Here is an 11,684-nt window from a genome sequence, read left to right as displayed (position 1 = left end):
TTGTCTATAAATATTTTATGTCAAGATTGTCTGTACTTATAGCATGATTGTTTCCAATCCTCCATCGCCCAACTACACAGAGACACAAGCCTGACGCCATGCAATATCCACTGTTTTGTCTATTGAACATCTGGCTCGCTCCCAAATCCCACGCCTCCACAGAGGTTGACACATAGACACATGCACAGAATCCAGTGTACAACTCCTTATCTTTACTTTGTTGGCCAATTCTAATCCTCCAGAGCCAAGCGGCAATATACAATTTCTCACACGTATCCATCTGTACAATTTACCCAGATGTTATCTGTTTCATCCAATTTCTTAGAGGTTTATTCAAAATTCTTAAGTAAAGAGCTGTAGAAAGAATCTTGAGGTTGAAGGATGACAGGGCCGCAGATTGACAGTCTATGCTTCTTTCATTGCCACCTGTCACTTTGCACATAGTCATGTTTCACACTTGTCCACCTATCTCCCCACTATAAAATCTAAACATTCAATTCACCCTGAGCATGCACAGACACTTGGAATCCTTCCCAATAAATCATTAGATTTTCTCTCGTGTTTGATCCTGTTAGAAAAATTCGTACGCCATGGAAAGAGCAGAGAGTCTTCGACTGGATTTACGAATTGGAACAGGAAAGGAACAAAAAGGGGAGGCCAAAATTGCCATAAAAAAATCCACAGTGGGCCGTTCGAGAAAAGGGTGCATGAGAGGCAAAGGCGGGCCTGATAATGCCTTCTGCACTTATAGAGGCGTACGGCAGAGGACATGGGGCAAATGGGTGGCCGAAATCCGGGAGCCAAATCGCGGTGCAAGAGTTTGGCTCGGCACCTTCAATACTTCACTGGAGGCGGCGCGAGCTTATGATGATGCAGCCAGAAAGCTGTATGGGAGTTGCGCCAAACTCAATTTGCCTGATGATCATGGGCACCAATTTTCTTCATCCTCGGCAAGTAATTTCACTACCAGTGATTTTTCTGTGCCGGATTATTACGAAAATGAGGATGAAAATCAGAATTCAGTGCTGGATGAAGCTTGCATATTTAGAGATATTAATGGGGAGTATGTGCCGTGGGATAATCCGGCGCCGACCCTGCTTGATGAGAAACAAAATCTGATTTGGCCTGAAATTCCTTCGGAGAATGATCTTCACCGCTCTTATGGTGGAGATTTCAACACTCATTGGGACGAATGTCAAGTTCCATGGACCTACTAAATCTCGACTGTGGTATGCAATTCTAAAAATACTGTTAATTTTGATTTCTTGGCTTTTTTAGTAATTTTCTTGAGCTCCTTTTTGTTTTTTGGATGCAGGCTTCTTTAAGTCCATAATATAAAAGGGTTTGCCACTGCTGTTAGGGTTTTTGAATTTTATAAGCTTTTTGGTTTTTGACCTTTTAATGTTATCCTCCGTCCCCTTGTTTGTGGGGAGAGAGACTGATAGAGATGTAAATATAGTTAAAGGTTGAAGATTTGCAAGTAGTTTGTGCATGGGTCCTATAATTGTAAACAATCTTCGATATCAATGTATGTATTTCAAGTAATTCTACTTTGTCAGAGAGNGATTGCAATTAATTAATTATTTTTTTCTTTTCTTTTTGTTTTATTTCAATAGGAGGGTAAAATCATCATTTTATTGAAAAAATGGATGAGAAGGACCTTTTGCGCAATGAAAGGTGAAATGTACGGGTAAAAATGCTAAAAATAAAAGGTAGGGACGTTTTGCACAATAATATTGAAAGGTAGGAACATTTTCTGCTAATTATGCTAAAAAATAAAATGTAGGGACGTTTTGCAAAATAACTTTGAAAGGTAGAGACATTTTGTGCTAATTACCTTTTTGATTTAACGGAGCATTTTAACGGAGAGTTGACAAAAGGACGTTTTGCCCAAAAAAAGGTAAAGGCAAGGGTGTAATTCGCCAAAAAATGAAAGGTAGGGACGTTTTCCACAAAAATATCGAAAAGTAGGGATGTTTTGTGCTAATTACCCTTATTATTATTATTTTTGGTTTTGGGTGAAGAACATCTTAGCTTGACTTTAGTTTTATGATCTCAAGAATTTTGTTGCTCTCAGTTTCTTAACACTTGGTGCTTTTTTTGTCCAATAGCAATTATTATTTTGAAAGTTTTATTTGTAATTTAGTAGAAGAAGAAATAAAAATAGATTAGCTCGACTAGAAAGTTAATAATTTAACAAAATGAAGATGCCTTACAATTCGACTCATTTACAATGATTTCCACTAGACTGGAGGGAGGACATAAAAGAAATTTTTTATTCTTTAAGATATTGGACTTATAAATAGAAAAAAGATTTATTATCAAGAAGACAAGTTTATTTACATGGGATTAGTTGAGTTTCCACCAAAGCAAAACTTGATAATGTGAACATTAAAATCGCACGACAATTTCACATGATTTAAAGTTAGAGGGTAAAATCTCAAAATAACCGATGTCCATCTTTAAGTCACATGAAAATCATGTGCGATTTTAATGTTTATGTGGCGATTTTTTCATGTAGGGATCCAGATTCACAAATTTGAAAAGGATGAAGGATCGAAAAATTCACTGTTAAAAGTAAAGAACCCAAGACCACAACTAACTACGCTTTGGAGAGATACCCACACCTAATTTTCACATTTAATTACAATGCAAATTTAGCTACCAGTCTTGACTGTCTTGTTTACAAATGGGATGTTTTAAAATCTTTAGAGACTGCTCTCTAGCCTTGTTAAAGTGCGTCTCGGAATTTTGATATTAAAATGGTTCGACATATTTCAAATGAGTAAAGTTAGTTACGTTTAAATAACTTTATAGTCCCCAAACATTTTGATTTTGCCTTTCCGAATCACCCTAATGGCCCTAACACGTGTTGTGCGCTGATGAGGGATGCCAGCTAAATGCCGGATCCACCACCAAAACGATTATGATTTGCTTTGACTGTGACATAATTTTATAAAAATTTGACAGAGTTTCCTCTAAAATATGGACTAAAATCACCTGAAAATTTATCAACTTTCTCCAACCAATACATATAATTTAAAACAGGGTACATCAGCCCTTCCAAACACAACTATTCAAAATAAAGTGCGTTGGAATGAAATTTGAACTTCTTTACAAACCAGAGAACTCCAAATGCATAATTTATACAAAATTATGTATGAAACAAAAAGATTACTATTTACAAAGTAACTCATACTGATGTCATAGTAAGTAACGTAATTATTTTTAATTTTAATCAATAAAAATTACTTTTTTACTGGTAAGTAAATTTATATTTCAAAACTCAGCCAAAAATGTTTAAAAAATCAGGAGGCTCAGTGCAGACACCACTTGAAACAGCCATTATAATCGACCTCAAGGAATCCAGCTACTTCCTGCAGTAATATAGTGACCAACAAAGGACGAAATAAATATGGAAATTAAATGTGCTGTTGTTGAGAATTTTATTGCATTACATCTTTGTATATTTCATTCTCTCTCTTTTTTTCTTTCTTTTTTTGTTTATTTAATTAAAAATAAAAATATAAGAGTTTTTTAGTAACATTCTGACTTTTCAAATGTGCAGGTTAAAAGCTAAATTGCAATTTGTTACAAGTTCTAAAGGTAGGGAATTAACATTGCAATTATTCCTTCTCTTAATTAAGTGACTTAATTGAAACTAGAATATAAATGAAGTGATCGAATTGTAACAAAATGAAGTTCAATACTATGACGAGTTTAGTTAAGATTAGAACTTGTTACCTTATACTGATAGATAAACAAATTACTTTCCATATATATATATATATATATGCACCAATAATGAATTATAAAACAAGTGCATGGCTCAAATATTATATAATTTTGGAAAAATTGGGGTCGGACTTCCTATCTGGTTTAATTATGGGTTTTCCATATACCTTAAAAAATAAGTTTTAGTTCCCTAAACTATTTAAAATTTGAGTCTCCAAGTAATCGAAAATTTGCATGCAAATTAGTCTTTTTCAAGATTAGACGTTAAATAATTACTTATAAGTTAACTTTTTAGGTTAACCGAACATATGATCAACAATCAGACACAGATTCGGACCAACAATTCTATTCTGAAAATCCTAAATTAAACATCCTTTAATGCTTGTTCAAGATTTATATGGTAAATGAAGCTTGGATGATCGACTATAAGAGTCCGTTTGATTTCAAAGATGGAATTGAAAATGAATTTCAGATAATTGAATTGTCTATAAATTGTTTTCCTGAGAATTGTAAATTATTTTGTTTGATTGGGATAATTTTTCATGTGAAAAATGTTGAAATAAAAGTATTTTTTGATCTCCGTTTGACTTTGTTTTACATGAAAATTGTCAATTAAAGAAATATATTTTACTGATATTGAGGATTAAATTTGTTTCTATTGCCCACACACCAAAAAAAAAACAAAAATTTCAAGAAAATCATCTATCTTTTGGTGTTCATTTGAGTTTGTTTTACATGAAAATTGTCATTTAAAAGGAAATATTTTTTTACAATAATTTTTAAAATTTGTTTCCATTGCCCAAAAAAAAAATCGAAAAAAAATAAAAAAAAAGAAGTGCTGCAGTAACCGAAGGAAAACATGGAAATTAGTTTAGGTGGCATAGAAGATGGAATTCGAATTCTAGGGAAAATTTTGCTAATCAAACAACAAAAAATTGAAAAGTTTAAATTTAATTTCCATTTTCCATGTAATTGGGTGCAATAAAAAATAACCAAAGTTTCATTTGGAATTGGGAAGTTCCATCCATTATTTTTATCCCACTTGGTCAGAATTAATTTGGGACAAGATAAAATGTCATAAAATTGTGAAGGTAGGTGAAGCAATTTAATATAAGAGGACAGAAATATTAATTAATTAGGAAATGCAGTGGCTGCAATATTTACCCACTATATTTATGTGCCTTTTATTTATGGGATTTAATATGTAATATAGAATTATTAAAGGTTATTCATGCCTTTTAAAATTAATTGTTTTTGGGTAAAATTAAACCAAGGGACTAATAATGTCTATTGAATATGTATCGCGTCTCATTTACAAGAGCAAGATTTCAAAAGCATGTGTTAGAAAGAAAGTTGTATAAGAAGAATAAAAATGTGAGCTCATAACAAATTAACCTTTCTAAAGGTTTCAAAAAAATTTATTTCAATAAATGGGTTCTTTTCCATTTACTAAATAGGGTTTCGTAGTTGTTTGATAACTCTTGATGTTGAAATGTTATCGACACACTCAATTGACTCACTTTGTCCATTTTCAACACAACCCCACTAGTCTTTGCCAAAAAAGATAATTGTGAACTTTTCATATCTTTTGGTATCAATTAAAATCTAAATTTTAATCAAAGTTAAAGTCAACAATTAATTTCAACCACATATTTTATGAATCCCACAACTTTTCGATTACACATTTCATAAATTTCTATCAAAATCTACTAAAAACTGATTTTAATACCAACCAAACAAGGGCATAATGTAGTTGACAAACAATCGCTTTCTATACGATACTCTCCAATGATTAAACATGGACAAAATGTAGTCTCCAAATTAAATGTATAAACTAGTCAAATTAGGATTTTTGCAACTGATAATGAGAGAATATGTTGAAAGGCAATCGCTAGTTAGAAAATGATTGCTAAAATCGATGACAATAGTTAATGCTGCATTTATATATGCCCATAAATTGAAGGACTGTTGTCACTTCCAAAGTAATGGCCACTGAAAATATGAGCAGTCAAAATCTAAGGAGCATGGATACCCGACACTAACACGAAAAAGACACGCTAGGCATCCCAAGGCACATTCCCACTGGCAAAGATGAGGGCGTTTCAAGATTGGCAGATCAGAGGTCGTGAGTTCGATTCCTGGAAGGCTTTTGGAAGGTAGATATTCTCCTGGAAGGCATGATTTATCCTGAAAGACAGGAGCTCTACTGAAAGGTAAGGTGCAAAGATGGGGAAAAACGACTTGTTTGGCACTTTAGCAGATCAGTTGGGGGGCTCTTGAGCACCGATCAGTTTGAGGCACAACTTGCGGTTTAACTTGTCTGCAGCTTGAGGGGTCAAGATGTAGCTTAAGAATTTAGTCACTGTAAGGTGGATATCTGGATTTAAAAAAAAAAAAAAAAAAAGACACGCTAGTACATGATTTTTCAATAATACTCGTAGACATGTTGAGAATTCGTCGATCCTCAAATATTATATGTTTATTTTTAAATTTTAAATATATGACATGATACATGATATGTCGGACAATTCATATTTAAAAGCCTACTTAGAACCACTGCAGCCAATTAAAAGCGACAAAAAGGGAAAACAGTGAAAACTGTTGAGACTTAACTCTAACAAGTACAACCAGTAGTTGCTCTTTAAATTTCTAGGTACTAATTAAACGGCAAACACAAGAAAACTAGGCGCCAATACTTCATCCATAAAGCTTTTAGACAAAAGGGATTCAATATTATGCCTTCGTTTGGTTGGGATTAAAATCAGATTTTTTAAATATGGATAAAATTAATTGCTAACTATAACTTTGCTAAAACTCTAAATTTTAATCCCTACCAACCATGTTCGTGAGAACAAATAAAGATACTGATAGACATCTATTTATGAAAAATTTTAATGTGTTAACCTGTCAATAAAAAGGGACATATGAGACAATGCGTTGAAGATAATATAAATAGATAAATTTGATAACTGCAGCAGTAGTTTCTGTGATGGGAGAGAAATTGTATTTATAGAAGGCCATTGAACACCTTCTCACAGGAGCACCTTCAAGCTTGTGTGACCTTCTAAACAGAATTTGCCCAGTCATTAGGCCTTCAGATTTTGAATCGCCATTCATGGCTGCAGCCTGCAACTCATTCTATCTAACTGCATGGATACTTCTGTGCCTGCACTTCTTTACATTTTCTTCTATAACTCCACAGGCCGAGGCTCGAGCATTCTTCGTTTTTGGTGATTCTCTTGTTGACAATGGCAACAATAACTATTTAGTCACCAGTGCTCGAGCAGACTCCCCCCCTTATGGAATCGACTATCCAACTCGTCGCCCAACAGGCCGCTTCTCCAATGGCTTCAACATTCCAGATCTTATTGGTAGGGCTTTTACGTATCCATTTCATCAAAAAGTTTAAATCGACCTAAATTACTAATCTTTACATGTTTTAATATCATGTTGAATCGCCTCATCCAAAACTTGAAACTATTAGAGATTTTACAAATTTATTTACTTAAACTTTTGTCTTCACATCACTCAAGTGAAAAAATTTCGTAAATAGGTGGTGTCGAGATGATCTTTGCTTGTTATGATACCATATTGAATCACGTTCTTATCTATTCTTATCTATTATGATACTAATATTGAATCATGCCATCCAAAAGTTTAAGTTATTAGAAAGCATTAACTTGTTTCGCATTACCCTTATGTATCCCAAGTCTTTACTTGGATAAATTATTTATAGAGCCTGATATTGACACCATATAATGTATGTTTCCAGGTGAGCAAATGGGGTTGGAACCAACACTGCCATATTTAAGTCAAATTCTCAATGGAGAAAACCTTCTTGCTGGGGCTAACTTTGCTTCTGCTGGTGTTGGAATCCTCAATGATACTGGAATTCAGTTTGTATGTTCATGTTTTTTAGCCTTAAGTTAAATACCGTATGGGAAGAATTTACTTATTGTTTAAATGTGTGGTTAAAAATGAAATTTAGTTTATAAATTTTGCCAAACATCTCATCCAGTTTTTTCGCGATATTTTGCAGCTCAACATTATTCGAATCTGGATGCAGTTTAATTACTTTCAACAGTACCAGAGTCGAGTAAGTGGCCTGGTTGGAGCTGAACAAACTCAAAGACTAGTTAATGAAGCCCTTGTGCTCATAAGTCTTGGTGGCAATGATTTTGTCAACAACTACTATCTAGTACCCTATTCTGCAAGATCTCGACAATTTTCTCTCCCAGACTTCGTTAATTATCTCATAGTGGAGTATCGCAAGATATTGCTGGTACGTTCTCTTGGTTCTTTACAAAATGGACACAGAATTTGGTGGTTCAACCTCAAAGTGAAAGAGTCATGTTTACTCGTGTCTGCACGTTTTCAATGTATAGGAGAGAAGAATACAAGTTTTGATTGATTTTTTTTCTTTTTTTCACCTCTCTTGAACACAAAAAGACTCCATAAATAAATTCTTTATTCTATTAAAATTATTAGGTCAATTTGCAATTGTAAAGATCAGTAATTCTATTCGAGTAGGCAGAGGTGGATTTTTTGGGTGGGGGTGGGGGGGGGGAGGCTGGGTCCAAGCCCTCCCCCTCTCAGGCCCAATAGCTTTTTTTTATTTTTTTTTTGGGGAAAAAAATTAGTTTTTTATGTGTAAAAAAATTTTTTTCAGCATAGTAGCCCAGTTTGAAATTTTGTAGCTCGGTCTTGAGTCCAATCCTAAATCTACCCCTGCGAGTAGGAAACAGATTATGAAGAGACACAGGTAGAGTTGCTTTTCTATTGTTTCTTGCATGTTGTAGTAAAGTAAGATGTTATAAGAAGCAGGATAATAATCACAGTCACGAGCTACCCACAGGAAAAATAATGTTTAGAAGGTCAGAAAGGCAATACTTTGCTGATTTTTTCGCATAATCATTAAATTTTCCTAAGCTACTATGAATTTATTATGAGATAGAATGGTACAGCAACAGCAGCAGCTAGTTGCACAACTGATAAACCCCAAAAATGGTCATAAAGTGAAAACTATCTGAGCCTTTTGTCCCAATATTTACCATACCCTGTTTTTTAAGCATGAGTCAAAATGAATGATAGCAAATAGTACTTATAGAATTCACGGAAGGAAAAGGGGCCCTGTATAGGGGCCGAGCTAGCCCCCTGTGATAGATTGGGGGCTGACAAATACTGTACACCAAGCAGGGACTTTCACGAAATATATGGAAAAATGTGTTTTGACCAATAAATTATTTATAAATAGTAGCCAAACAATGCAATGTGTGTGGATTAAGTCTTATATAATAAATAAAAACGATTAATTACACAAGAATGTATAGTGATTATTTTCAATATGAGGGTTGTGTCCACTGTCATTACATGTTTGAACTACAATGAAGAAGAATTTAGAGTGATCACCCTCTCTCCCACTAAAAAAATGGTCATATGCGACGATTAAGCAGGAGTTTGACAGTAATATGCACCCTTTATACTTAGCCCTCGTTTGGTTTGTTTGAAAATCAGAGTTTTAGCAGATTTTGATATAAATTGGGGAATATGTTGTTGAAAAAGTCGTGGGTTCCTATAAAATGTGTGATTTAAAAAGAAAAAAATGAATTTAAAAATAAAATTGGGGCAAAACAGGGACTTAATCATCATGTACTCGTCTCGCTATTTTCATGTTCATTCCAAAATTTAGATGACACTAACATAAAATCAAGTTTTACTCTGGCAGAACCTATACGACTTGGGAGCTAGAAGGGTCCTTGTGACGGGTACTGGGCCGATGGGTTGTGTTCCGGCGGAATTAGCCCAACGGAGCAGAGACGGCGAATGCGCCGTGGAATTGCAGAGAGCTGCTGCATTGTATAATCCGCAGCTAACTGCAATGCTTAGTAGTCTAAATAGTGATCTTGGAGCAGACGTTTTCATAGCTGCAAACACATTCGAAATGCACATGAACTTTATTTCTGATCCTCAGACCTACGGTATGTTTATTTACTTTACTTCTATACTGCCTTTTCTCATTCAATAAGTCAGCAATAATAAAAAAAAAAAAAAAATCTACAGCTAGATGTTTAACTGGGCCGGGCTGGATTTTGTAGCAGCCGGCCTTTCCAAATTTTGAGCAGACCAGCACTCTATGGCCCGTAGGCCGGTCCCAAGGTGCTGGGATGGGCACACGCACCTCTAGTCACCCTCTTAGATTGGTCCAACAACCTATTATGACACCATTAGCTACTAATTAGTTAGACAGTATAATACTTATTTTAGAATCTTGTACAATGTTACATATCCAAATATTTCATAACACGCAGAACTAGGATGGCTAGAAAACCATAAATTAGGACCACCAGGATCTTGTGTCAGTTTATGATAAGGCGAGGTAACATTAATTGTTAAAAACTTAAAATTGACTCCCATGCCCCTCACCAAGATTCACAAGTGTTGGAGATTTGGGAAATCATTGAAGTTTCATCACAAGTAGCCAAGTAGGGATGCAACAGTATTTTTTATTATTTTTATTTTAATGACCGTGGTGTGCGGGTCAACTTATGCACACCTCAATTAATCCTACGGAACCCTAAGTTTACAGTTAGATACTTATCTCAATGGTCTTGAGAGAGTTCGAACTAATGATCATTGGGGAGCAAATCAAGACTTGACCACTGATTTACCCCTTAAGATTAGAGATGCAACAGTGTTCAGCTATTAAATGTACTGTCATTAATATACTTTCTAAGCTTTGGAATATATTTATACAAAAAGTCACATATTAGTCTTTCGAAAAAGGTAACACGAGGAGATCATGCTAAACGATTTAAATAAGACTATCCTTTCAAAAAAACTATAGTTGAGTGTATTTGTGCATGCACTTGTATTCTCGAGTAACAATGTGTGTATGAGTTTCAATATGCATAAGTGAAATATAGAGCTTGTTTGGGAGACATTAAAATCTGATTTTAATTTAAGTTAAAGTCAAATAATCAATATTAACCACATCACTAGGAGATCATGCTAAACAATTTAAATAAGATTGTCCTTTCAAAAAAATTAAAGTTGAGTGTATTTGTGCATGCACTTGTATTCTCGAGTAACAATGTGTGTATAAGTTTCAATATGCATGAGTGAAATATAGAAATTGTTTGGAAGACATTAAAATCTGATTTTAATTTAAGTTAAAGTCAAATAAACAATATTAACCACATCACGAGGAGATCATGCTAAATGATTTAAATAAGACTGTCCTTTCCAAAAAAACTATAGTTGAGTGTTTTTGTGCATGCACTTGTATTCTCGAGTAACAATTTGTGTATGAGTTTCAATATGCATGAGTGAAATATTAGTTGAAACTAGTCCAATTAGTACATAATAACTATAAGTTTGACCAATGACTCGGTTACCCTACGATTTGAATCGAGTTTAAAAATAATGGTTTGATTCCTAATTAAGAAAAATGTTTGGTTTTGGCAGGATTTATTACATCAAAAATAGCATGTTGTGGACAAGGACCATACAATGGGTTTGGACTGTGCACACCAATATCCAATTTATGCCCAAACAGAGACGTGTACGCATTTTGGGATGCTTTCCATCCGACCGAAAGGGCCAACAGAATTATTGTGCAACAAATCTTTACTGGTTCAAATAAGTTTATGAACCCCATGAACCTCAGCACTGTCATGGCATTGGATTCCAGGACTTAAAATGAAAATCCCTTTTCGTAAGTTCAAATTCGATGTAGTCTGATCCCAAAAAAAATGGATTCCAGGACTTAAAATGAAAATCCCTTTTCGTAAGTTCAAATTCGATGTTCGAAATTTCTTGAATTATGACGTGCTTATTTTATTTAAGTATTTTTTTATTGGATTTTTTTTCTATCTGTAACTTTATTTTGTAATTCAAGCTGTTTTGCTTGTTTTATCTTTAAAATAGAAATGCTCGATTTAAAATTTAAA

General features: G+C 34.1%; 2 protein-coding genes across 2 annotated transcripts; both read left to right on the top strand.

The window, feature by feature from the left end:
• Nucleotides 1–526: 526 nt before the first annotated feature.
• LOC111406945 (dehydration-responsive element-binding protein 2D-like) lies at nt 527–1,560 on the top strand. Its single transcript, XM_023036299.1, has 2 exons — nt 527–1,229; nt 1,316–1,560. The coding sequence occupies exon 1, from the start codon at nt 591–593 to the stop codon at nt 1,215–1,217; it is 627 nt and encodes a 208-aa protein (XP_022892067.1). The 5' UTR covers nt 527–590; the 3' UTR covers nt 1,218–1,229; nt 1,316–1,560.
• Nucleotides 1,561–6,619: 5,059 nt separating this feature from the next.
• On the top strand, nt 6,620–11,684 carry LOC111405429 (GDSL esterase/lipase LTL1-like). Its single transcript, XM_023034298.1, has 6 exons — nt 6,620–7,106; nt 7,508–7,635; nt 7,775–8,017; nt 9,461–9,713; nt 11,200–11,488; nt 11,541–11,684. The coding sequence occupies exons 1-5, from the start codon at nt 6,851–6,853 to the stop codon at nt 11,430–11,432; spliced, it is 1,113 nt and encodes a 370-aa protein (XP_022890066.1). The 5' UTR covers nt 6,620–6,850; the 3' UTR covers nt 11,433–11,488; nt 11,541–11,684.

The sequence above is a fragment of the Olea europaea genome, chromosome 12 (assembly GCF_002742605.1).
Source record: "Olea europaea var. sylvestris chromosome 12, O_europaea_v1, whole genome shotgun sequence".
Classification (NCBI taxonomy): Eukaryota; Viridiplantae; Streptophyta; class Magnoliopsida; order Lamiales; family Oleaceae; genus Olea; species Olea europaea.
The sequence above is the reverse complement of the archived record's forward strand: the minus strand, read 5'-3'. Positions and strand labels throughout refer to the sequence as shown.